This window comes from Monodelphis domestica, chromosome 7 (assembly GCF_027887165.1).
Source record: "Monodelphis domestica isolate mMonDom1 chromosome 7, mMonDom1.pri, whole genome shotgun sequence".
NCBI lineage: Eukaryota > Metazoa > Chordata > Mammalia > Didelphimorphia > Didelphidae > Monodelphis > Monodelphis domestica.
In genome coordinates, this window is record NC_077233.1 from 8453929 (window position 1) to 8481173 (window position 27245).

Consider the following 27245-nt stretch of genomic DNA (forward strand, 5'->3'; position numbering starts at 1 on the left):
CTCTAAATGTGCTTCTCTATCCGCTGAGCCTCCAAGCTGTCCCTCAATGAGCATTTATTCAGCACGCGCTATGTGCCAGGCACTGGGCATACAAAGCGAGGCAGTCCCCACTCTGGAGGAGCTCCCAATGGAGGAAGCCTGGGGGACTGTGCATGTGGCGTGTGTGCACACACACACGTGTACAAGCATGCACTAAGTGTGCATGCATGTGCACACACAAGGATTTCCATGAAGGCTGGGTTCAAAGGTTCTCTGGGTTTAAAATGGGGGAGGAGCTTCAGGCATCTGGAAAGTTCCCAGAGGCGGAGCGCCCGATTCCCTCATGATGACTCCTCCGTTTTCTCTTCTTTGTGCCATTCAGAAGCAGACACGTTGGTGGTCGGCGCCTACTGTGTGCGTAGCAAAGGGCTTTGTGCTATGAGAGATGCCAAACGTCCACACCTCAAAGGATGGAGGGCTGCAGTTTGGGGGGCGCCACGGTGCTCACGGGATACTTGAGTTCCCGATTCCCAGGGCGGGGGCGGGACAGCCACTTGGGAAGGCACCTCAGCTAGCCCCGGCCGGCGCTCTTCAGCCTGGCTTTGTGGTGTCTCTCCTCGTTCTCGTGGCTCGCCCTCGTGTGTGCCTGCGCCACACGTGCCCTCCCAGAGGACGGAGGCACCGAGAACTGGCTGAAGGCGTTGGGGACTCCACCGACCAAACGCCGCCCCTCAGGCCCTTGGGATGCGGGCCGAGAAGTCTTCCCGTGTAACTCCTCACATGTGCACGCGCAGTAGGGGGACTCTCGGCCCCTCCACCGGGGAAGAGGCTGCCTTTCTTAATCAGCTCCCAGACTCTCAGGGGCAAACATCGACCACCAGGCCACGGTGGGAAGCCAGGAGCCGGCTTCGGCGGAGCAGAGCTCAGGGGAGAGGCCTGGATTTGCCAGAGAACTGGCCGATGACCGCCGCTGGATAGTTCTGCTTTTATAAATGAAAGGAAAACACCACGTGACATTTGGTAGGTGAGAAAACTTTGTTTTGAGATTTTATTAAAAAAATATACTTGCAAACATACAAAATTTCGGATGAAAAACGCTCGGTTTAAAACATGTAATAACTTAATATTTGCAAACACACATGGATGGTAGAAAATTCATATAATAAAAAAGTTAGTGATGCGGTATCAATGTGGAAAAGAAAAGACCCATTTCCAGAGATTCTTCCGTCCACTTCCTAAGAAGGGAAGCCCGCGGCAGGCACTCTGCAAAGAAACGCTTGATGACTGGCCCGGCGCGCCGTGAGAGTGGGCAGCCCGAGACCCTACAGTAACCCCAGAGGAACCCCAAACCATTTCCGATGGACTTGTGAGGAATCAAAGAAAACGCTGTCGTCTCACTTAAAGATGAATAATGCATCTGAACGTATCTGGTGTCAAATACAAATGGGCGGTGAAATATATTGCACAATTTTCCTAAATTAAGCGGAAAGACCAATCAGGCGAGGATGTGGGCTCCGGGCCGGTCTTCGGGTCGGAGGCAAATCACGTCTGCTTGATCTTTCCTTCATATTTAAATATTTAATACATACGACATTATTGGCTTCACAAAGGAACTCTGAAGAATAAAATAGGGACAAAATGTGCAAGAATACAATTATTCATTCTTTGTTCAAGGAAACAATTGGAATCGAGTGTGTGAGCGGGTTCCCCTGCTGCCCTCCCGCCACAGCTCTGACGCGCCTTCCTCCGGCCCTCGGGTCGCCCCACTGCGCCGCCGGCCAGAGAACAGGAGCCACGACACGGACGAGGCAACATGGGGGGACCCAGCCTGGGCTCTTTGGGGAAAGAAGGCGAAGGCGGGAGGCTGACCACGAGCTTTTTGGTTGGAGGACGGGCGGATGTTCTTGAAAAAGGTCACTCGCCCGAAGGACGGGTCTGTGTGGGAGGGGCTCGCTCTGACTTGGCTTCTGCATTCTCGGGAGGACTCTGGGAAGAGGCAGGAGGTCGGGAGGAAGGCCCGGAGGCCTGCCTGCTCGCAGAGCTCCTGGGAGCCGCCTGCAGCCGGCGAGACGCCCTTCTTCTGGGCCTTCGGACCGGCTGCCCGGCACGAGGCCGTGCTCGGGCCGGTCGGAGGAAGCGACAAGGCGACAGAGCTGCGGACTTCCGGCAGGTCTGAGCACCAGCAGCCCCGAAGCGGCCTCAGGAGCGATGGCAGTGTAGACCTGGCTCAGGCGGTATAAATAACTCGAATAGGCAATGATGGGAGTTAAAACGAAACTGTCTCTTTAAAATCTCCAGCACGCGGCACTTAAAAACGTGGAGTGCCCCACTCGGGGTCGATACTGAAGGGACCTCCGGCGGCGGCGCTGCCCCTTCCGGCGGGCTCCGGCCAGGATCTTGGCTCAGGCCTCGGGGAGAAGCAGCCTTCGGCCAGCCGCCGGGCAGCAGGACGAGCGGGCCGGGCGGAGAGCCTCCCCGGCCGGAGGGGACTCGGGCGTCCCGAGCCTCGCCTCGAGCTCGCCGGCCCGGCCGGCCCGTTTTTGGCTGTGGGATGCCTGCGCTGTCTCGGAAGCGCGGCCCTGCCTTCGGGGGACGGGCTGGAGGCCTCCCTCAGTAAACCGAGGCCAGACGGAGGATCGCGTACCTGCAGAGGCGTCGCCACTAAAAATTCTGCTAGAAAAGCCCACGAATCGGGCTGCCACGACAGCGTAACAGACTGTTCCGAGGACGGCGCCGGCCTGGGCTCCGGGGGGTCAGCGGCGCCGCCGGCGCCCACCAAGACGCCTGGCTTCCAAAGGCCACGAGAAATGACTATTGCTGAGTCCAGGGCACGTGCGGGGGACAGACGAAGCGCGGCACAAGTGTGCTCCTCGCAGCGCCCCGCCGGGCCCGGACGGGGGCTGATCCGCTCCTCAAACCTGGCCCCGAGGCGCCCCCGAGTCCTCCTGCGTAGCTGCCCTCCGGCCGCTCATGCAGGCCGGGGCGGCCGCGCTGTTCAGGCTCCCCGGACCACCGGGCGGTTAAAAACATTTTCCAGCCTAACCGGATTCTGGCTTTGCCAATCGGCCAACTAAGTAAAAGCGGGACCTACAGCGCGGCGGCGGAAGGCCCTTCTCCCGTCGGCGGCCGGCCCGGCTCCAACCGGTCAGCGCTAGGGACGCCCCAGCCGCGCCGCTGCCGTCCAGCAGCCTCACGCTGCGCGGGAGCCGGACGTTTCCGCCGGGAGCTCCTCGGCGCAGGCGCCGGGCCGGCCCTGCACGTCCCGGGCTGAGATGAGGGGCTGCTGGTGATGCTTCTCAGGGAGATCCGCCTGCCTCGGGCTCTCCCTCAGCCCCGCCAAGCTCAGCTCGGCTGCTTTGAAAAGAAACTCTCCCGCACCAGGCCCGTCACTGAGGCGTGTTTGTTTCTGAGCAGACACACACGCACGCACGCACACGCACACACACACGCACACGCACGCACACACACGGACACACGCACAGCGCCGGCGGCCCCCCAGCTCCAGGGCTCTACAGCTGCAGGTTGTTCATGTTCTTGGTCAAGACCTGCAGATAGACTTCGTGCAGCGTGCTGAGGAAGCTGGCGTCGTTCTGTGGGGAGACAAAGACACGGCCCGGTCAGTCAGCCTCCAACCCGTCCTCCTGCCTCTGGGGGCTCCCGGCCAAGGGTCAACGTCAGCTCCGAGAGCCCGGGGGTGAGAGCAGACGCCGGGTGGGGGAGTCACTGTCTCCTGAGCCAAGCCCAGCTGTGAAAAGAGGGGAGGCAGAAGCGCCCCAAGAAGGACCCCCACCCCCACCCCATCCTCGGCCCAGAGGGGCCACGTGGCCATGTTGGCGCCTTGGCTGTCGCCTCCAGAGGGCTGGATGGACCCCTTTCTGGAGCTGGTCTTCCACCCGCCTCCTAGGGCCGAGGCCAGTGACGGACGCCAGAAGGCAGCCGGTGACTCCAGGCCGAGCCAAACCCGGCTCACGCCCTGGTACACCCAAATGCTTGCTGAGTGACTCAGTGACGTTCCCCCAGTCATGGCCAGCGTGTGTGTCCAGAGGGGTGGCGCCCGCCCACCAACGGCTTTAGAAAGCAGGGCCGAAGCCCAAGAGGAGCCTGGACCCCGACGGACAAGTCGGGGTAAGCCCCTTTGATTCCAGATCTGACATTAAAGCACAGAGGGCCAGGAAGCCTCGGCCGGTTGGCTGGTCTCCCCACGAAGACACAAAAGAGTGAATTTCTTTCTTTCTTCCTTGCTACAAGCATTGACTGTCCCCAGGCAGGCAGACAGATGCCGGACGCGTGTACCTTTATGAGATGTATCAGCGTGTCCTGCAGCTGAGACCTGCTCAGAACCAGCGGAGGTTTGCTCGGGTGTTCGGAGGCACCGCTCGCGAGGCACGGGGAGCTGACCTTCTTCTCGAGCTCCGAGGCCTTGGGCGCCGACTGCTGGAAAACACTGGGCGACAGAAGGATGGAAGAAGACGGCAAAGTGGTTGTTGTGATGAACTTGGGAGAGGAAACCTGCCGGCAGAAGAATGAAGGGGAGAGCAAAGTTAATACAGAAAGATTCGGAACAAAGGGAACAAATTCTCTGAACGTGAGCGATAAGACCCAGAAGAATTTGAAGAAAATCCCATTTTAAAGCCACTCGTGGGTCAAGAAAATACCCGGGCTAGAGGCCTCTGAAAAGATTCCTCCCATTTCTTCAATTTTCAGTTGTCAACAAAGCACAAAAAAGATATTGTTACCACCAGAATGATCTTGGGGGTTGCTCCAGGGTATTGAGACTGACCTGCTAGACTAGCCTTGGAAAGAGAAGCCCCAGAGCAACTGGCAGTTTTTTATAAAGTGCTAAAGGCTAATAATAAGTCTGTCAAACTGGTACTAACATTATCCCCATTTTACAGATGAAGAAACTGAGGCAATCAGAGTTGGTAAGCGTCTGAGGACAGATCTGAAGTCAGGTCCACGTGACTGGCTGGGCTCCATGTTCTAGCCTCTGGACCAGATGTTTAAGAAATCTAGAGAATGACAAATAATAGCCATTCAACTGAAAAATCCTTTGTGATTGCCTACTCAGAATGAGGCGCTGTGCCCAGCCCTCCCTGACCTGAAGGAGCTGACAGTCCAGCAGAGGGGCTGAGGCTGAGGGGATCACCTTCCACAGAGGGGCCCTGGGCCAGGATTCAGGAAAGCCAAGCCTGGAAGGCAAAGGATTCTCATCAAGCAAGCACAAAGCTTTTATAAAGTGTGCACTGTTCACTGGACCTCAGGGACTCACAAGGAAGTGCCCTGCTTGGGTCAGAACCAAAGCTGAGAAGCTGAGGCCAAAGAGCGAGGCTGGGTCAGACGGTGAAGGGCTTCTGAAGCGCTGCAGAAGCAGCTGGGGAGACTGAGTAGGGGAGTGATAGGGGGGCTTAGAGAAAGCCCTTTGGGCAGAGGATGGAAGAGAAATGGGCAGAGAAAGCCCTGAACTGGGGGAAGTCCAAGATGCCAAGGGAATGGAGAGAGGCACCAGGGTCAGTGTGGGGGTGAAAGAGAGGGAGGAGGCCAGGAACCTGGCAGGGAATGGAGAACCAAATCTGGGTCTCAGACATCACCGCCTCATCAGTCTGACAGGCTCAGCTGGCAGACCCTGGCATGAAAAGGCTGGGAAGGTCACCAAGAGAGACAGACCCTAGGCACACCTCTGGACAAGAGCAAAACACTGAACATTGAGTCTGAGGAGAGCCTGGACAAGCAGCAGGAGAACCAGAAGAGAGCAGGGTTATGAGGAGGACATGCTTCCCACACTGATGGATTCCCCCTGTCTCGATGCCCTGCTTCATCTCAAAACCCCAAGTCCAAACCTGACCTCACCCTCTCTGGCTGGTTTGTCCCCACCTAGCCTTCCCTGTTCTCCATGACTGGGCAGTTGCCAGCTCTGCCTCATCACCACTAACCCAGGCTGTGGCACTCAGCCAGCCTGGGAAGGTCTATTCCAAGTACTCTTAACAACACCAACAGCAATCAAGATTGGAGAGAAATCATCATGGATCCATTGTTTGTATGTCAAGAGAGTACCATTCGCTGAGAATGAAGATCAATAAAATTGTAAGAACTGCTACAATCGGACATTATTTTCAAGAAAGAAAATACAAGGACAACTGGACTATTTTCAAGGACACTATTTCTAAGGACAAAGATTAGTATGCCAGCTGGACTATTTACAAGGTCAATGGACTACAACAAAGACATTGAATTTATATTTCTGTTTTGATGAAAGGTTTGATGTTTTTGTATATAAAGGTTTGATTTTAAAAATAGAATGAATAATACTAAATAGGTAAGTATATAATTTATGCTAGGATGTCTGTTTAAAAATCATTATTAATACAGAAAACAATATATTAAATAGTAATATTAATAAATAAAATAAATAAGGAAATAAAACAACAGATAATTAACACAACAAATAAATCATTAGAGCAAGCAAAATTTTAATAATTAGACATTAACAAATATTAAAAATATAAATATATTAAAATGTTAAATAATAGGGGGCACCTCAGGGGGAATATTATACTGTATATAATGTGTATATAATGAATATTTTGTTTGTAGTGAATTTGAGTTATTATCTTTAGGTTTTGTTTCTATAGTGTTTAGTTAGAATTGTGTTATATCTTGTAACTGTAAATATTTGGAATTTTATGTAATGTGTAACACTTGCATGTTGCAAGAATGTTTTTTTTTGCTTGCTTTCTTTTGCTTCCTTTCTTCCTCTAACTCTCCCTGTTTCAAATATAGAGTAGAGAATAGTCAGGTTAAATGATTCATTGGGGAGATGGGCCTCCCAAAGAATCACAGGGAGATAAATTGTTATAAGGAATTTATTAAATGTTCACTGTCTCCTTACAAGCAGAGTTTCTAGTTTAGAGGAAGTTAAGTAATATCACTCTGTTCTCTCTTAAAGGAGACAGCGTGATATTAATAAAACTTCATAAAACTCCTGCTCTTAATGAAACAGAGTAATATTAATTTTCCTCTCTCTACCTCTACTAGAAATAAATAAGGGTTATATTAAGCTGTTTCTGGCCTTCCATCCACCGCCTGTAAATAGTTTAGCCGCTGACAGATTTAGTTTATTATAACAGCTGGGCATTGCCATTTGGCTATCAATACTCAGTACCAACATTAGATCATTTATAGTTATAGCACCCTCCTCCAATCATTGTATCACTCCCATGGCTTCACTAAGGCAGGACAGACAGGGACAGAGAGAAAGTTCAGGTCACCTGCTTACAGTTACACAGCTGGAGGATCCGAAGCTGGACCTCCTGACACCAAATTAAGACGCGTCTGCCCCATCCCCGGCTACCTCCTTGGCTGCCTTCCCGGTTCCCACAGGTCCTGCCTCTTGTGGGCACTCTTACCGATGGTGTTTGCCTTCTGGTTACCGGTCCTGCAAAATCAGGAACTCTTTGAGAGTAAAGAGCCCTGTCCATCCAGCCTCTGGCACTGAAGCCAGTTCCCTGGCTGGGCCTCAGTTTCCTCTTCCCTTGTTCTGATTCTCTTTCCTTGGGGTCTGACCCTCTGCTAACCTGTGACCTTTCACTTTGGGCTCTCCACTCCCTCAGGAAACAGATGTATTTAATCTGGAGGGAAGACGCTTCAGGCCCTACAAACAAATGGGAGTTGGAATGGGATGCAGGAAGAAGCCCTGACCCCCAGATCCCTTTGGGAGAGGATTCTAGTGGTTGAATCTCAGGGCCCTGGGCTGGCTTAACTAGAGCCACCTCGTACCTTCAGGGAAGGCCTCCCAGTGATGCCAAGTGTGGCTGTGGCCCCTCTTCTTCTGGCATGAGGCTCTCTGAAGCTCTCGGGGGTGGCGAGCTGGCTTGCTGATGAGGCAAAGTAAGGCGCGATGGGGTTCTTGGTGAGGGCTGCTGGCTGGGGCGTCAGCTGGAGCTTGTGAAGAAGACTGGCGTTTGTTGCGCTTCCTGGGCTCGTCCCACTCAGTGGTGCCACAAACTGGCTCTGGGTGGCCGACAGAGTGCGGGCCTTGTGCCTCAGCTCGGAGGCTGGCTGTGCCAGGAGGGGAGAGGGCTGCTGGGGAGTCTTTTTTGCGGCCGGGGAGGCGGTGGCCTTGGCTGGAGGAGCCGCCTTCACGACGGGGCTCATCGGGACCGCGCAGCCTGAAGAGCTCTTCTTGTCTGGGGCAGTGGCAGGCGTTGGGGCCTCCTGCTGACCCACCTGAGGGTTGCTGGGCTGGATGCTGGGATTCTCTGGTTGATGGGTCCCTCTCGATGACTCAAAAGAAAATGGCGAGAATAAGTCATACTCCTTGGGGGAGGTATCGGGGGGCAGCTTCTCGATGCCTTCTGAATTGGGATACGCCACTGGTGGCTGATCCTTTGGCAATGAGGTTCCAAATAATTCTTCCACGGTGAGGTGCTTGTGTCCTGTCGGAGCAGGCTGCAAAACAACAACAGCAGTGCAGTCAGTGTACACAGCTACTCTCTTGCTTTCTGTCTTAGAAATGATATTGTTTACTGGTTAGGGAATTGGGCAGTGGGGGTAAAATGGCTTGCCCAGGGTCACACGTTAGGAAGTATCTGGGGTCACATTTGAACCCAGGACCTCCCATCTCTAGGCCTGGCTCTCCATCTACTGACCACCTAGCTGCCCTCTAACTCCCATTTCTAAAGGAATGAGGGCTCTATCCTGCATTTCAAGGAAGGTGCCATAGTGGCAGTCAAACTTTAGTGCTAAACTATTTCACGTCTAGCAACATCCATCATTTGGATCAACAGCTGGAGAAAGGGTGAAGCCTTTGTTCCTTTCCCGCAGGCACGTGCTGCAAGCTGAGGAACATTAAAGAGCACAGCCACAGTCCCCGTGCTCGGGGTGCCCTTGCCGTAGACAAAGTGAGCCTCCTTCTGCCCATCCCTGCTTTCCCCCTTCTCCTTCTTTCTCTAATGAACAAGGAGTTTGTTTCCTGCCTGCCAGTGGGGCGAGGCCAGCTGTCCAGAAGGGAGGGAATTCTCGTTCTCCCCCACTAGATGGCAGGGCGACCAAGCAAACACTTCTGATTTGGCTTTGTCAAATGAAGATGGAATTTAATCTTCACCATAGAAATACGCTTTAGAAGCTCCAGGAGTGGGTTGGCAGCGTCACTCCAGATGATTCTGTTAGCCTGGACACCACCATGTGGAGTTTAAATAGTGAGCAAATCCTTCACATCTACTTTAGCCCAAACAGGGATGAGGAGCCCAGCATCGAGGGAGGCCCTCTCTGCTCGTCCCTCTTGTAAAGCTCCTGATTGTAGGAGAATCCCGCAAGTCTTCCTTTTTCCAGAGCTGGCACGTACCGCGAGGTCAGGCAGTAATGGAAGAGTCTACACCTGGAATTCACTGAGACAGGGAACTCCCAAGGGAGGAGGCTCCTCCACCGGTGCAGATTGACAACTTACAAGCAATCTCAGGGCGTGAAGGGACTTTCCCAGGGTCTGAGGGGCAACTAGGACTTGTCTCCTGGGTCCTGAGGCCAGCCTTCCTATCTACAATGGCACGCTGCCTCTCATCAAGTAAAAGCCTATAAAGATCAGGAGGAGCATTTGCTTCTGAGAGAGGCAGTATGGGAATGCTGAACTGGTCAATGGAAGCCCTGGTTGAGTCTTCCACCTGAAACACACTAGTTGTAGGACCTTGGGGAAGTCATTAAGTCTTCTGGGGCCAAGCCTGACTATTGCAGAGAAGGTGCCCAGCTGCACAGAGATAGGAAATTACTTGGGAGGAAAGAAGAGGGTGTCCCTAAGTATAGCCACTTTGTTTCTGTAGCAGAGAATCCTCATTTCTGAGACCCCCAAGCAATCCTGGGAAGGGTCAGGGATGTGGAGCTGTGTCCCTGGGAATTGAGCTTAAGTTTACAGAGGGCAGCTCCCATGCTCAAATTTGAACCCAGGACCTCCTGTCTCCAGGCCTGACTCTCAATCCACTAAACCACTAGGCTGCCTCCAGACAGTGATTTTTGAACAAGAGTGTTTATTCTAAGCTGAGGCAGGCCCACCTTCTCTTGTGTTTGTAATCCAGGGGAAGTCTCTTCCGAGTTCTCCTCAGCACTGCCAGGGTTGGTGAGGCGAGCACTTGGTTGTAATCCAGGGCTTGAGATAGTGGAGTCTGTAATTTGATTCTTAAAAGAGAGAGAGAGAGAGAGAGAGAAAATCACTCTTTAAGGCTGTCAATCCTGCCCTCCACAGAAGCCTCCCAGGAGTCTGGTGGGAGGAAAGAGCTGCTCTTCTGAACCATTTAAAGCCCATATTGCCTTTGTGAGCTAAAATAAACAGGAGGTGATTTCTAGGAACCTTTGTAAGAGTTTTCTGAGGAAATAAAATGTTAGTAATCATTTACTCTTCCTCCTTTCTTCTCTATCCCTAGACATGGGAAACCCAACGATCATACTTCTGTCAATGTAGCACTCAAACATCTGCACTTGGCACAGCCGACATCGAATTTTTAAAATTTCTGTTAAAGACAAGATAAAGATCTATAATACACTCTTGTTCACTGACAATGTCCTTAAAGAATTTTCTTTTTAAGAACTGGAGGGATTCCATGTGAACTGGAAAGACCTCCAGGAACTGATGCAGAGTGAAAGGAGCAGAACCAGGAGAACATTGTACACAGAGACTGATACATTGTAGCACAATTGAATGTAATTGACTTTGCAACTAGCAGCAATGCAATGACCCAGGGCAGTATCTACATCCAGAGAAAGAATTGTGGGAGCAGAAATGTAGAAGAAAAACATAGGATTGATCATGTAGTTCAATGGGGATATAATTAGGGTTTTGATGTTAAAAGATCACTGTATTGCAAATATGAATAACATGGAAATAAATTGTGAACAATGATACATGGATAACCTAGTGAAACTACTTTGTCAGCTTCAGGAGTGGGGAGGAAAAAGCAGAGGGTTGGGGTGGGGGGGTGGGGATCATGAATCATGTAACCATGAAAAAATATTCTAAATAAAAAAAGAATTTTCTTTTTGGGGGGCAGCTGGGTGGCTCAGTGGATTGAAAGCCAGGTCTAGAGATGGGAGGTCCTGGGTTCAAATCTGGACTCAGATACTTCCTAGCTGTATGACTCTGGGCAAGTCACTTTATCCCCATTGCCTAGCCCTTAGTTCTCTTCTGCCTTGGAACCCATACATAGTATTGATTCTAAGATGGAAGGTGAAGGTTTTAAGAAAAAAAAAAAAGAATTTTCTTTTTAAAGTGCAACAACTAGAAATGGGAAGAAAAGTGACTAATAAAGAACTTGAATCTGATTTTTAGTTTTCTGGGTCCATTTTTGCCCCAAACAGAAACAATTTTACAAATAAGTGTTAATTAGGCTTTAACAAGAAAGCCTCAGAGTCAGTTTTGAAAAAGGAATTCTTATTACTCTGACACTTGAAAGATGTTAGAGTTCATTAATGAGGGAACTTCCATGACCAACAGAGAACATGAGCCTATTTTTGCTCCATTCCCTGGGGCCTCTGAACTTAGGGTTGGGCTAAGAGGTCCCATTAGTCCCTGGGTCAGTCTTGAGAGATCCTCCAGAGCTTTGACTGCCTATTGGCACAAGCAATGACAATTCAAGGTAGCCTCTAGGTCTCTGCCCTGAGTATGGCCCAGAAAGAAGGCATCTGGCCCTCTTCTTGCTCCTGGACAAATAATGTCATCAACTACTAGGAGGTTTAGCAGTGGAAAGGGCAAAGCAAAACTTAGTGATGGCAAAAATGTTCAGTTCTTCTGTCTGCAAACTCTCAAATTTGAATGATGGCAGATTACGCTGTCTATAGCCACGGAAAGAGACTGGCCGTGGCAGTCACCAGCAAGCAGCAGAGAACTGGATCTAAGGCCTAGAAGTGTTGCCAAGGAAGTCACTGCTCAGAGCCTCAACGTGATATGAGCAGTAACTTGTGCCTGGGGCACCTCGCTGATTTTAGCTATACCTGAATGAGGTGAGGCAACAGCAAAGGGTGCAGGCATTGGCTACTCTACCACTGCTCTGGTGCGTGTCCTTGGGAGGACTGGATAAGTGAGCCTGCATTAAGACAGACTGGCCAGATGAGAAAGGATCTTGTAGATGACCTAAATAATGACGGTATCTCCAATTCCTTTAAAGTGGGAATATTTACTGATTTCCCCATATAAACCTAACCTCCTGAGGGACTAAACTCCTTTAGAATCCTAGACTCAACCACAGCCCTATGGCTTTTATGTTATTTTCTAAACCTCCACCTTCTGTCTGATATTGATTATCCTATTTATCTTATTCCTTCCAGTTTCTCTTGGTGCCATCTTCTATTCCCTCCTCCCTTTTTCTTCTTTTTTGTTTTTTTTGCATATCATCTTAGACCACTTGTTACCCCAATCTTTACCTATGAATGATTCTTCTAATTACTATAATAGTGAATATAATTTTTGAAAGTTACAAATAACATTTTCCCATATATTAATATAAACAATTTGATATTATTGAAGCCCTTAAAGAAGAAAATTTAAATTAAAAAAACTTTTTTTTTCTCTCTTTCCTCTCTCTTTCTTATTTACCTTTTCAGGTTTCTCTTGATCTTTGTGTTTAGATATCAAAATTTCCACTTAGTTCTGGTCTTTTCTTTACAAATACTTGGAAATCTTCTATTTTGTTGAATGTCCATACTTTTCCCTGGTAGTATATAGTCAGATTTGATGGGTAGGTGATCCTTGGTTGAAGACCCAATTCTCTTGCCTTTCTGAATATCATATTCCAAGCCTTGCGGTCCTTTAGTGTGGAAGCTGCCAGATCTTGTGTGATCCTGACTGGTGCTCCTTGATATCTGAATTGTCTCTTTTTGGCTTCTTGTAAAATTTTTTCCTTAGCTTGGAAGCTCTTAAATTTGGCAATTCCATTCCTGGGGGTTGTCTTTTGAAGATTTAGTGTAGAGGGTATTCTATGAACTTTTTTTTCTTGTAGTATGATGTCAAGGTTTCTGTTTATTTCTGGGTTTTCAGGTAGACCAATGATTCTCAAAATGTCTCTTCTAGACCCTTTTTCTTGGCCAGTCATCTTCTCAGTGAGATAGTTCATGTTTCCTTCTATTTTATCAATCTTTTGACTTTGCTTTATTAATTCTTGCTGTTTTGCCAAATCATTGGCTTCTAATTGCCCAATTCTGGTCTTTAAAGACTGGTTTTCTATTATAACCTTTTGATTTTCTGCTATAATCTTTAGATTTTCCTTTTCAGTTTGGTTTATCCTGCTTTTTATGGCTTCCAGTTGTTTAATGTTGGTCTCTAATTTATTTATCATTTCATTTGATTCCTGGGCTTCTTTCTCCAATTGGGAGTTCCTGTTTTTTAAATGGTTACTTTCTTTTTGAACTATTTCCCACTTTTCTTGCCAACATTCTTCCATCTTTTTCATAAGCTCTGATTTAAATTCTTCAAGAGCTTGTGGCCAATTTCCATTTTTGGGGGAAGGTTTGGATGCATTTATTTGTGCGTCCTCTTCTGCTATTTCCTCTGTAGTAGGGATTTTTCCTCCATAAAAATTATCCAGGGTCAAAGCCGCCTTCTTGTTCTTCTTGGTGTTGGGAAGTTGTTTTTCCTGGGCATTTTTTGCCATCACTATGCTGGTTGTTCCTTCTCTTTCCAGTCAGAAGTCTGAGTGAGGAGGGCAGGCTCTCTGTGTATGGAGCTAAGGAGTGGGGTTTTTGCCTAAGGCCACCTCTTGAGTCTCCAGAGCTTCTACTTTTTGCAGCCCTTCTCTACTCTATTTCTATGCCCAAAGTCTGTGCTCTTCTGCCTGTTGGGGTCTCAAGTCTAGCTGCCAGGGACCTAGAGGTGCCCCTCACTCACTCACTCACTGATTCTAGCACATGCTGGCTCTGACTCTAGCACACTGGCTCAGTGGGGTGGGGGAAGGTAGATCAGCTTACATTTTGGTGGAAGCTATTTCATCCCCTTATAGTGTGGAAATGCCCAAATCCCACGTACCTTCAATGCTGTGCTCTACTGTGGATTCCCTTTGTTCATATGAATTTGGGTTTTTTTTTGCCTTTTGAGGTAGTCTATATTGGTAGGCAATGAGAAGAGGTAGATTCTGCATTTAAACTGCAGCCATGTTTACCAGCAAGTCTCCTGCCTTCTGTCTTAGTATCAATATTAAGAGAGAAGAGCGGTAAGGGCTAGGCAGCTGGGGTTAAGGAACTTGTCCAGGGTCAGGAGGCAGCTAGGAAGTATCTGAGGTCAGATGTGAACCCAGGACCACCTGTCTCTAGATCTGGATGGCACTTTATCCACAGTACCACTTGCCTGTTCCCCACCCAGGGCTTAGGAGGCACATTTTTTTTTTAAACCCTTACCTTCTGTCTTGGAGTCAATACTGTGTATTGGCTCCAAGGCAGAAGAGTGGTAAGGGCGAGGCAATGGGGGTCAAGTGACTTGCCCAGAGTCACATAGCTGGGAAGTGTCTGAGGCCAGATTTGAACCTAGGACCTCCCATCTCTAGGCCTGGCTCTTAATCCACTGAGCCACCCAGTTGCCCCCCACATTTTTTTTTTAAACCCTTATCTTCCATCTTGGAATCAATATTATCTTTTGGTTACAAGACAAAAGAGTGGTAAGGCCTAGGCAAAGGGGGTAAAATGACTTGCCCAGGGTCATATAGCTAAGAAGTGCCTGAGGCCAGACCCATGGCTTTTGGAAACCCCACTCCTTATCCTCTTTTCAATCAGACTCACTGCTTATCTCCTTTGAGCAATAGGGTTGCTCCCAGACTGTAGTGGATAGAAAAGGGTTTTTGTCTCAAATGTAAAGATGCACACTGAGGTGTTGGTGCCCTCAGCTCTGACAGGACAACTCTCCTTCAGGAGGTGACATTTATTCTACCAGTAAATAGGAAAAGTGGCTTCCAGAATTAGTAAATGCCAAATTCACCCAATCCTCCAAGAGTTTTTGTTTGACAAGAACCCTAAAAACCTTTCAGGAGGCCACAGTTTGGGTCTGATTTCCCTTACAACTGACATTTCTCAAAGCTACTTTTTTTTTCTTTCAAAGTTCATAGAAGGTAAAGGCACATCACCCGGTTTTCTCTTGAGCCTGGATTTTCTTTAGAGACACAGATAACTCAGTAGGCTAAAACCAAAGGCCTTCCCTTTCCTTCTTTAGTGGAATAGTTGAGGCTGGTTTAAAGGCCAGTGTAGACCCCGTCACCCATGTGGAGTCTCTGAGGTGGAGCACAAGTGCTTGTAGGGTTTACATAAAGCTTCAGTGCTGAACGGGAACCCTGTCCTGGTGCCCGGGTGATGAATTTTTTGGCCATAGTAAGTCATGAAACATGGAAGGGCTGCAGTCCCCACTGGTTAAAGGGGTAGAGCCACTGAGGAAATGACACAACTTTCAAAGTACCTCTCACCTGGAGGAACCATGCTACTGATGCTGGAGAGGGAAATAGAAAATGAATGCAAACAGATAAGCTCAGTAGAACCTGACTGGGAAATGGAAGCTATAATCCAAGGTTAATATTTCTGCCAGAGTTTGAATGGAAGGAATCTCACGGCCTCTCTGGATGAACACAGGTCTGAGTGATGCCTCTGGGAGAAAGTGCCAATCTGAGTGGCGGGGTTTCAGGCTTGCTCTGATGAGTTCTGGGAACAAACTGTGGCAATGTTTTGGTTCCACTATTTTGAGGTTGCACCCCACAAAACACAAAGGCTTCAGGCTTCCAAGCATGTCATATGGGTTCCTCAAATTTGGAAAACGAACGAATGTCCTACAAAATGTTCTTTACCCTTTTCAACTCATAGAAAAACCTGGTTAACTCAAGGGGATGAAGAACACTCTGTTCCATTCTGGAAATGCATCTCTGGGTTTAATTCCAAATGTAGTCCACTTGAAGCTCTAAAAGCCTTTAATTGTTATCACAGTGGGATACAAACCATTGGCATCTCCCCAAGGCCAAAGCCAGACTGTAAAAGATAGCAAACAAGCCAGGGGTGAAGGACTCTCCTAGGCCCAGGGAGCAGCCCTCAAACAGAGGTTCAGAGTTCTTTGTCTCAATGTTCAGAGCTTCTTGGAGCCAAGAAGCCAAGAATTCAAAGCTGGACTAAAGCCCTTATTGGCTGCACTCGGTTTCCACATCAGTAATGTTTTGTAAGAGAAGGTTTGACACCTTGGAAAGAAATGAATAAGAAGACCTCACGGGACTGTTGTGAAGATCAAATATGTACTGAAGTGCTTTTCAAATCTCCAAGTACCATATAGGGCAGCGTCCCCACACTTTTTACCCAGGGGGCCAGTTCACTGTCCCTCAGACCGCTGGAGGGCCGGACTATTAAAAAAAAAAAAAGAACACATCTGCATAGCGCTGTCTGGGATAGCGGAGGCTGCAGTGCTGGCTGGGATGGCCCTGTCACACCCTGCACAGGCCCATCACTGCCACCACTATACGGGGCAGCAGTAGACACAGTGCAGAATCCCCTCCCCCAGATCGCCGCTCACCATGCTGATGTCTTCCATTGTGCAGCCACAGAATCCTTTGCAGGGCGCCTCGTTCTCTTCAGTTACTCTCAGAACAAGGAGCCACACAAAGGATGACGTCACTGAATTAGTACTGGACGTGAGCGACGCCGCGCTTTGTGGTGCCACCACATACAGGGCTCCTCTCACTGACCACCAATGAAAGAGGTGCCCCTTCCAGATGTGCGGTGGGGGCTGGATACATGCAGGCAGCGCATGTGGCCCGCAGGGACCCCTGGTATAGATACTGGCTGTTATAGAGCACAAAGCTGAGTGCTCACTTAGTCAAGTGAGATTTTTGTATTTTTTAAAAATCTCTACCTTCCAATTTAGAATCAATATTGTCTATCTGTTCCAAGGGAGAGAAGTGTTGCGGGCTAGATAACAGGGATTAAGTGACTTGCCCAGGATCACAGAGCTGGAAATGTCTGAGGTCATATCTGAACCGAGGACCTCCCATCTCCAGTCTGGCTCTCTACCTAATGAGCCAACCAGCTGTTCCCTTTCCTATGTATTTGGAAGGCAAGATCTGGTAAATACCATCTTCACCAGAAAAATGGAGAGAAAAGTCAAGTTTTCCCATTGTTGTCCCCAAAGAGCTCTGTAGGACCGAAAAGAGAGTTACCGCTTTCTGTGTAAGTAACACAAATTTCGAACTTTTTTCTTTGAATAAACAATTGTAAATCCCGCATCTTCAAGCTTTTGTGGTAATTAATGGTAAAATCTAGTTTTTTGTTTCTGGGACTCTTGGGATTCAAAAGGTAACCATGTCCAAAGTCTGACATGCCCAGCGCCCACTACAAAACCTTCTTATTGGCACAAAATAACAACTTCACATTTAAAGTAAAGAAAACACTTGTTCTGGTGGACTACAATTGCATTTGAGGAAAAGGATGCATTGTTTTAAGTGAAGAGAGAATCTCTAATGTAGAAAGGCTCTTGTCCTCAATAAAAACGTAAGAGAACCCCCCCCCCCCCCCCCCCCGCTTTCAGGCCAGTTCTGCTCGAGACTCACTCGCTCATACTCGTCCTTGGCTTTACTCAGCATCTCCAGGATGTCAATGGGCCTCTTGTCATGGCGCCCGTTGGCTTGGCTGGAGCTCTGCTTGTCACTAGCAGCCTGCTGGCACCTTTGGGTTTCCTGTTCCACCACTCTAAAAATAAGAATTCAAAACGTGTCAGATAGCTGTAATCTGCCTTAAGAACGTCTTGGAGGCACAAACCTGGAAAGGAGATCGGTCTAACCAGCCAGTTAGACCCTTAGCAGGGTCCAAACCGATTTCCCGTCTGTCAGGCTACCCACACAGAACTGACAGGTGGCTAGTGTTTTAGGGAAGAAGCAGCAAAAGCACATGGAAAGCTTTCCTCTTCTGTGTCTTCTTTCCACCAGAAGCATCTGGAAACAAACCAAGCTATATGCAAAGGCATCTAGAAGTCACTAGTTAGACAGGATCGGTGGAGATCAAGGGGAGAGCTGGAACACCATCCAGTAACCTGACAAACAAACAAATAAACCCCCCAATCCGTTGCTCGGTAGAACGACGCCGTAGCCAACAGACCCCAACGTGAAAGGCCCGCTCTGAAGCTGATGGAGAAAAAAGGAGGTTTTCTTGAAAGGGAAAAAAGAGTAGCATCTGGGTTAGACCCAACTCCAGTGATAGAGGCAGGTACAAAATTCCAAGCAAATGGAAGCCCCGAATTCTCACTGCATTCCTCCTAACAGTAAGAGGAGGACTACATCGCACACACCGAATTCCAGACAAGACTGCCTGGCTGGGGTAGGCCAACATCCAGTTCCTGGGGGAAGTAATCCCTGCTGACTCACTGTTCCTCCATTTGAAGGCAGACAATGTGCAGGACCAGATGGAAGGATGGAGAAGGATTTAAATAGCTGCAATAAATCTGAGCCATGGGCATAAAAAAAAAAAGGCCAATGATCAGATCTTCAGTTGGGGATTCAGGGAGGTTTTCCCCCACATCAGCATGTAGTCCAGGTCCGATGAGCAGACCACAGAGCTGTATGGACAGAAATGCATGACTGAGGTGTACTGGGCTTGCTAAGGGTCTCCCCGAGCAAAGGCAGAGAAAAGCATCCTCGTATTTATTTGCTAAAAGATACAATATGGAACAAGTTGGTGCTGGGCAGACTCCAGGACACCTCTGAGTTCTACCTGTGTTTAATATGACTTGTAGATGAGGAAGCTGGGGCAGAGAAGCTGAGACAGAGCCACGAATGGAGCTCTAGCTGGAGGATGAAGCAAATGACAAAAAGGTCAATTTGCTGGGAATTGGCATCACTTAAGAGAAAGTGCCCTGTGGCAGTGGATAGAGAGCCAGGCCTAGAAACAAGAGATCTTGGGTTCACTTCCTAGCTGGGTGACCCTGGGCAAGTCACTTAACTCCCATTGCCTAGCTCTCACCACTCATGTCTTAGAACCAATACTTAGTATCAATTCTAAGACAGAAGGTAAGGGTTTTTTAAAAAGAGAGGGAGAAATTATGTGGTCAGGAGTTTGAACCTATTTCAGACAGACTAGCTTTTGGCCTTGGGTGAATCACTTAGCTTTTGGTTCTCCATCTGTAAAACAAGGATAATAGTATCTAGACAGGGCAGCTAGGTGGCACGGTGGGCTTGAAATCAGGCTCATCTTAATGAATTCAAATGTGTTCTCAGAAATTTCTTAGCTGTGTGACCCTGGGCAAGTCAACTAACCCTGCTTACTTCCGTTTCCTCCTCTGTAAAATGAGCTCTAGAAGGAAGTGGCTAACCACTCCAGGATCCTTGCCAAGAAAACCCCAAATAGGGTCACAGAGTCAGACATGCCTGCACATAGGGTTACTGTCAGGAGCCAATGAGAAATGGATGTGAAGTGCCAGGCAAATACCACACAAGACCCTAGATTAAACTCTGCCAAGAAGCAGTCACAGAACCAATGACAGAAAAAGGAAAAACGATGGCCCGCTGCATGGGGGACGCGTGAGGTGGAGGACAGAGGGTCTGAGGCGCTCACTGCTACAGACACATTTCCCCAAGGGACTGAAGGAAGGTCTTCCATGCGCTCAGTGTGCTGGCTAGCGAAGATTCATGGGAAAAGAGGCCCAGGATGAGAGGATGCAGCTGGGAAGCAACGTGCCCAGGAGGAGGGAACAGAGCATCACCCCAGCACGTGGGAGCTCCTCGAGGGCAGAGCGGCTGAGTTTTGGCACAAGTCTCCCAGCACACGGACTGGTGCCTGATACAGAAGAGGTCACAGCCCGAGGAGTGACTACAAACTCGCCTGTGCCCCTTGGTTTCAGGCCCTGATTTAAGACCAGCTGCCCCAGAGGGGGGGCAGGGAAAGGGCACTTGCTCTTCCTGGAGGTCCTCTAGCACAGGCCAGTGCTAGTGCTGGCCACGCTGTTTCTGTCCAAGCCGGACTTCCCAGCTTCTAAGGCTCCTTCTCACCCTAAGACAAGACTAGACTGGCTGACATGGGGATTCCTCCTCTGGGAGCCCACTGGAAGCTGTGGCAGACCAAGCAGCCTCTGCATTTATAACTGTCTCATTTTCCAACTCGGTGATGCCGGGAACCTCAGGGTTTCCGAAAGTTAAGCTGAATGTGGGTCCGTGAAGAGATAAACAGAGGAAGATTTTGAATAACGCAGTTTCCTATTTCAGGAACCTTTCTTCTATGGCAGCTATCAGAACATGATAAGAAGTGATTTTCCCAGAACTGGCCCTGACAGCCTTGAGAGCTTGGAGCCACGTTAGTTACCCACCCAAGTTCTGCGTTGATCCTCCTGAAGCACCCAAGGGGAGGCTTGCAACAGAGGGAGGCAGCTTGTTTTGGGGGTGGGTGTGAGGAGGGGCAGCTGGGAGGGGTCAGTCAGTGGGAAGAAGACAGGCTTCTCCTCTGTGACTGGGGAGAATCAGTCCTCCAGCTGGCCCTGCTCTAAGTTGGGGATGGCTCCCTCCTCTCCAAGCTTCAAGGGAAGAAGGGTTTTTATTAGAGCTTCTTCCCAGTCACTCCAAACCCACTCGCTTCATTAGGTGCTGACCAAACGGAAGTAACTTCCCTTCTCCAAACCTTTCCAAAGGCACAAGGACAGTCTTCTTCCCCAGGTCTCAGCCCCGGGCACCAGGTGGCCCTTTTGTCTCCCATGATCTCTGGCCTGCTTCTTGACTGCCGTCATCATCATCGTTAACATGTTACTTAATGCCTACTGTGTGCCAGGCACTGTGCTCGGTGCTTTCCATCTCACCGGATCCTCACAAGCCCCCTTCGCAGGAGGGGCTGTTCCTTCTCTCCGTCTCTGCCTCTCTCCCTCCCTCCCATGCTTAGACACAGCCAGTGCCATCCCTTGCCTTTCACAATCTCTGCTTAGCCAAGCACTAAAGGCTGTGTCGATGCCGTGACTGGGCTCTTTATCTCAAACAAGGACCTCGATGCTCTTGGCAGGGGACAGGGAGGTGGGGGGGGGGGCACCCTTCATCTATCAAACAAACGGTTTCTAACGTGTAAATAAGCCTCTGGGTGAGCTAGAAAGAGGCAGAGGAAGGCAGAGGCTGGTCCAACAGAAGGCAGCCGAGGGGTTGCTCTAGAGGGTGCGAATGCAGCCTTTCATCCAGGTCTCTTATGCAGGAAACCCCCAGCCTCCCCAGGGCTGCATGACCTCCTCAAAAAGTCACTTTTAAAAATGCAAATAACTGGGAAGGTGACGGTGCCAGGAGTCATTCACGCAGTAGTGTGAAGCCATCTGGAATCTGGGGGTGAAGGTGGTAGGTCTCAGCAGGGCGCTGCAGATGGACAGGAAGCCCCCGGGGAGAGGGGATGGGCAGGGATGGGCTCTGACGGAGCCCTGCCCCCAGGAAATAAGCAAACAACTCTACCCCTGTTCCTAGGGTCCAGAACTCCGATTTGTTCTAGCCATAAGCTATAAGAGAAATCAGCCTGGAGACCAGAGGGGAATCCTGCCTTAATGGGTCTTCACCGTGTAGTGGTGACCTCATAGGCTTGTGGTGAGAATAAAATGAGATCAACCAAGGAAAGTGCTTTATTAACGTTAATAATGTTCTATAAGTGGCTCTTGATTGATTAAAATAGGCTTTTCTGAGCCGGTGTAGGCAGCTGACCACCATTCTATAACCTGGATCTAGGGCAGGGGTTCTTAACCTTGAGTCCACAAACTTGGTTTTTCCCCTTTAAATATTTTGATAAGTGTATTTCAATCAAGTTGGTTTTCTTTGTAATCCCATTTTAGCGCATTAAAACTCGGCTCTGGGAAGTTTCCCCGACCTGCCCCAGGGCCCATCACACAAAAAAGAGGAAGAAGCAAACTCTGGTCTGGAGAAAAATACATTTCAAGATCAGGCCACCAATTACAAATGAATTTGCTCCCCATGCTATAAAATAAGTTGGGGATGGATCCCTGCCCAAGGAGAAAGGAACAGTAGGTGAAACATTCATTTCTCATAGCAACCATGGAATTAGAAGGTGGATACTTACTTGGCCATGAGTTTGGCTATGCGGTGACAGTCATTCTTGTCATAAAACCAGATACTGTAAATTGACACTTGAAAAAGAAAAAAAGAAATTAAAATGAGAGCAAAAGAACTTCACGTAAAGCCTGCTGGCTCTACCTACAGATGGGTCAATACAGAATAGAGCTCTCCCCTCCCACAAGGGAAAACACCCACCATAAGGGAGATGGCTAAAGGTCACAGGGCAAGTGATTAAGAGAAACTATTAATTGACTCGTTTTTAACAACCAGTTGGCTAGAAAAGTGTTGGGACTCCTAAAAGGTGCCTAAAACTCAGAATGCAATCATTTCCAACATAAGAGGATGCACGAGAGCCTGTGGCTTGAAAGCCTACTATTTGTTCTATGAATCATGGCACATTCATTTGGTTTTTCACCTCTGACAAGGGAGCTCCCATCAACTTTATGGTCGAAGATGAAAACAAGCCATTACAGTTTATTGCCATGAGGTAAAAAATCGTTCACATGACTTGAAAGGCCATAAAAATGACTAGAAATATGATGATCAGAGGAGAGGCAAAAGAGCTTCACATAAGGATTTCTCGCCATTTCTTATACACTCAAGTACTCAGGTGGGGGCCCTACAGACTTATCAGAACTCAGCAGCAGTTAGGGAAGGCAAGGCTGAATATCACTGCACTCTAGGAGTTAAAGAATTTCAGGGAAATGTGTTTTCTTCTTTCTCCAACCACACGGTTGCTGGCGACTTTTCAGAGTGGCTTTTCCTCAGCTGCCCAGTTCAAATGGGCAAGTTCCATGGACTCAAAGAATGGCTTGCCATCACAAGAAGAGCCGGTCTATGGACATTTTTTGGACAGATGGGTCCTTCTCCTCTATCATTTTCCCCAATGGTCCAGTAGTTACTCTGATATTTTAGAAATCACCCCATTTCTGAGCCCTGTCTACAAGATGTCAACAAGTACTTTTGATATTTTAACTGAAAGAAAAAAACATTGAAAAGAAAGCATCCTCCTCCATGGGGTCATTATGTTCATTGCAGGAGTTTGGGGAAAAACTTTTCAAATAAACAGAATCCACACACCTCCTGAATTCTTTGCATCACAGCTGACTATTGATTCTGAAAAGCCTCGCCCCCAATTTGGGACCTACCCCCACCCCTGGCATTTTATCATTCTATATTCAAGATTCAGCAGGGCCACCAAAACCAAGGCCCCCTATTTGGATGTACCCACATCCCACGAAAGTTTTAATAAAAGAGGTTTCGGTCGCAAAACCCATCAGGATGATTAAGTGTTTTCATAGGAAACTTCAACAGGAACTTTAAAAAAAGAATTAAATGTTGATCACCGAAATAATTCCGTTCTAGCCAACCCTAACTCCTTACAACATCTCATCGTCATTTCTGCCATTTTTTCTCACCACACAATCACTGCCACTAAGGCAATGTGCAGCCACATTATCAAGAGAGCCATTCCCACCAGCCTGACGCCCCTAAAAAGCTTTTTCAGAAGCTTGTTTGCGGAAGAAATGAAGATAAGCAACTTGAAATGATAGCTTAATGGGGAAGATGATAAGAGTCACACTCAATTCTGCCCAAACCAGCTCTGCTGAGGTTCAACTACGCTTGCCAAAATCAGGCCTGTCTGCCAACAGATCAGGAGCTTCACTTCATGTACCCGGCCCCGAGGCAGAGGGGGTTCCCATCAAGTCTCCCTACGACACTCATGAGACAACGCAGACAGGCCAGCAGATAGCTAAGACCCACAAAGGGCACCGTCGGCCTTGACGGGACGCGAAGTCACAGCCCATTCTGCCAGCAAGTGGCATCTTCCAGTAAAATTCATTTGGGGACATTTCTTCATAGAATTCAGTTATATAAAGCAGGTTCTGCATGAGGAACTATCCTAAGGGAAACAGTTCAAAGATAGAGGCGATCCGAGTCCTGCTCTCAAGGAAAGGCCAGGGACAAAAGTAACAGTGCCAAAAAGGAGCTCGAGTTACCATAAGGGACATCCAGACAGAGTTGCGAGAAACCAGAGAAGAAAGAGGCCATTTGGGTGGAGAAAGGGAAAAAATGGCTTCATGGAGGCAACAGACTTCGGGCTTGAAGGGGAGACCCTTTCATAGCCTGGACAGAAGGGGGAGGAGCACAAGGCCCACAAAGGAGACAGTCCCTGGATCATAGGCATAGAGCTGGCCAAGTCCAACTTCCCACTTTATAGATGAGAAGACCGAGAGCCAGGGAGGGGAGTTGCCTGGGGCCACAAAGCCATAGAACATCTGGAGGGAGTAGGGCTGCATTGGTTGGATGGCAGAACGTTAAAGGGAAACAGAAAGAGGGAAGGCTAGAAGGGATGGATGGATGGATGGAGCACTGATGAATCACTTACTGGGTACGAAGTGTTACGTGTGGAGGATACCAATAGGCCAGTCAGATGATCCCTGCACACTACGAGTTGTCATTCTGATGGGGGGAAAGTTTCAATTGTAAATGTGGTGGGAAGGTCCCAGGGTTGTCAGGGCACAGCCACAAAGCAGACAGCTGTCCAGCCCTCTTTTTTCGCATCGTCTCCTCTGATATAATCACATTCGTTTCTGACGTTAAATCACTTGACAGTGCCGAGGACACTAGGAACAAAAATGTTTTTCTCTGAGTCTTCAGGATGATGGCTGAGGGGGCTGGGTGAGAAGCAGGCCTGGTCACCTATGGGTGCTGCCATCATGGGTTCACGTGTCTGCCCAGGAGAGCTGGTCGGTGGGTGGTGATGGTGAGGAAGGAGGAGGATCCCCTTTGGGGATGGCCTAGGATGGATGCAGGATCTGTAGTTTGGGAGATACTGCTATTCACAGGGCTCTTGGGCTCAGGGACCTCCTAGAGCTCTAAGGGCTGAAGGAATGGTACAGGGCAGTAAGGGTCAAGGCAGGATGAAATAAGACTGTGGAGGATAGAGGGCAGCTGGGCAGCCCAGTGGAGAGCCAGGCCTAAGGATGGGAGGTCCTGGGTTCAAATCTGGCCTCAGACCCTTCCTAGCTGTGTGACCCTGGACAAGCTACTTAATTCCCATTGCCTTCTCCTTACTACTCTTCTACCTTAGAATCAATGCATAGTATTGTTCTAGGTAAGAGTTTAAAAAAAAAAGATTGTGGAGGATGGTGAACCCCAGTGCCAGCTTTTCCTGAGGTCACCAGCGGCCAGTACATCTCCCCTGCCCACGACTGTATTTAATCTGTAACCTTGTGTATTTATTTGAACGTGTGCCACTATTCCCTTCTGTCTTTGTCTCCTGAGTGATGAGCACCTTACCCGGCCCATCATGAAAGCGGGTTGACTTGGACTGACCTGGCCTTTCTCCTTTCCTTATTAAGCGGTGGGAGAGCCCTGGTGGCTCTGGGAAGAGGAGAGACGTGACTGGAGTGGAGCATTAGGGAGATTTCTCAGTCATGTGAGGAATGAATTAGGGGATGGAAGACAAGTCAGGTCTAACTGAGAAATTAGGATGGCCAGAAGCCCTGCTTGCATTTAAATTTGAAAAGGTAGGAGCTGTATTGATTTAAAATGATCTTGTTATGCTATTTTATGAATGGCTTTCCACAGGAACCAGCTCTAAGAGCAGAATAATGCTGCTTCAGCAAAGTTATGGAAAAGAGTTTCAAGTGGAGGTCGCTGGGAAACAATGAGCAGATAAAATATTGCCCATCTGGCTGAAACAAAACCTGTGATACTTCCCTAGGAGTAAAGTGGTTAATGATAGGAACAATTTCCAAAATGATTCAAAAGAAGGAATAGAAACTATCAACAACCAAAGGAAAACTGTCCCAAGTGACTGATACGGCAAATGCGCCCAGAAACGACTCTGAGATTGCACTTCTATCCAGCAAACTGACAGAGACAATAAAAGAAGGAAACAGCCAGTGTTGGAGAGGCTGTGTGAAGACGGGCACACGGCCAGGCTGTTGATGGACCTGTGGAGGTAAGAAGAGTGCGGCACCCTGAAAAACAATCTGGAATTATGTCAGAAACCACCGAAGGATTCCTACCTTCTAATCCAGAGATCCTGCTACAATGTATAAGCCCCAAGGAAGTTAAAGGGATGCAGCAAGGCGACCCAGTGAATAGTGCTGGACTTGGAGACGGGAAGGCCTCAAATGCTCTAGTTGTGACTTAATTTCTATCTGCCTCAGTTTCCTCATTTATAAAATGGGAATAATAAGGGCACCTACCTCTCAAGGGTTGTTGTGGGGATCTAGCGAGGCAATGTATGTAAAGAGCTTTGTAAACCTTACAGCAACATAGAAACACTGGAGAATAGTATTAAAAGCAGAAGATGCACACGCCACCATGCACAGAGCAAAACTCTGTGGTAGCAGAAAAAAAAGGAAGCAAAGTGGGTGCCTGTCAGATACATGAAGGGCATAGTCTCACTCCAGAAGAGATGCAAATATAAATAATTCAGAAAAAACATGGGACACTGGGGCCAGTGGATGTGGAGTCACTTGGGCCAAGCCAGGAAAACAGCCTTGGGTACACAGCGACCATGTTATCTAACTCGAAAGGACACCACGGCTCACCGAGCACAAGGAGGGTCATCCTGGTCCCAGAGGAGAGATGGGGAAAACCCCTCCCGTGACTCAGCGCAGAGAAGGACGGAGAGATGCCAGACGCGACAGGTTGGCTCTGTTTTAGTCGGATGAGTTGCCAGTTTTTATTTGTTAAAAGGAAGTTTCATGGGGTGGGTGTTTGGAATATGGTGTAACGGAGGTGTCTAAACAACAGTATACCAAAAACCTGAAATAAAGCAAAACAAAAACAGCCAGAGGGGATGGCAGTGTGGACATGCAGGAGGAAAATGGAAGTCGGGCCCATCTGCCATCGGGATGAATCTGAGCCTCACTCCCTTGTTTTCCTTTCAGTGTGTCGGGGACACTCACCACTGTCACTTCCCCAATCCTCTCCAAGCCCATCAGCCTCCTTTCTTAGAGCAAATCTACCCAGGCAAACAAAACAAAGCCCTCTCAAGGTGGGCTGGCTGCCGGATGCTTCTCAAGGTGGCTTTCCTTTTAGGTCACTGTCACCAAGGAAATCATTCTTCTCAAGGAGCGGGGAGGGAGACATTTGGAACTGAAAAGGTTTCTGACCCTTTTTATTCCCTAGGGCCTGACACAAGCCAATGGATGGTATAAATATGAAGCCAACTAAAAGTGCCTGGAAGCTATCTGGAGACACGGAATCAGGAGTCTGTAGGACTACGATGGCGTCTTTGCTGTA

General features: G+C 48.6%; 1 protein-coding gene across 1 annotated transcript in view; it reads right to left on the minus strand.

Annotated features, from left to right (window-relative positions):
* Nucleotides 1-1000: 1000 nt before the first annotated feature.
* DCP1A (decapping mRNA 1A) overlaps nt 1001-27245 on the minus strand; it is a 42650-nt gene continuing 16405 nt past the window's right edge. Inside the window, exons 4-9 of the mRNA XM_056804152.1 lie at nt 21985-22051; nt 17514-17652; nt 10018-10140; nt 7753-8424; nt 4273-4488; nt 1001-3569 (exon numbers count right to left, since the gene is read on the minus strand). Of these exons, the coding sequence (XP_056660130.1) occupies nt 3489-3569; nt 4273-4488; nt 7753-8424; nt 10018-10140; nt 17514-17652; nt 21985-22051 (1298 nt within the window). The 3' untranslated portion in view covers nt 1001-3488. The remainder of the gene's footprint in view (nt 3570-4272; nt 4489-7752; nt 8425-10017; nt 10141-17513; nt 17653-21984; nt 22052-27245) is intronic.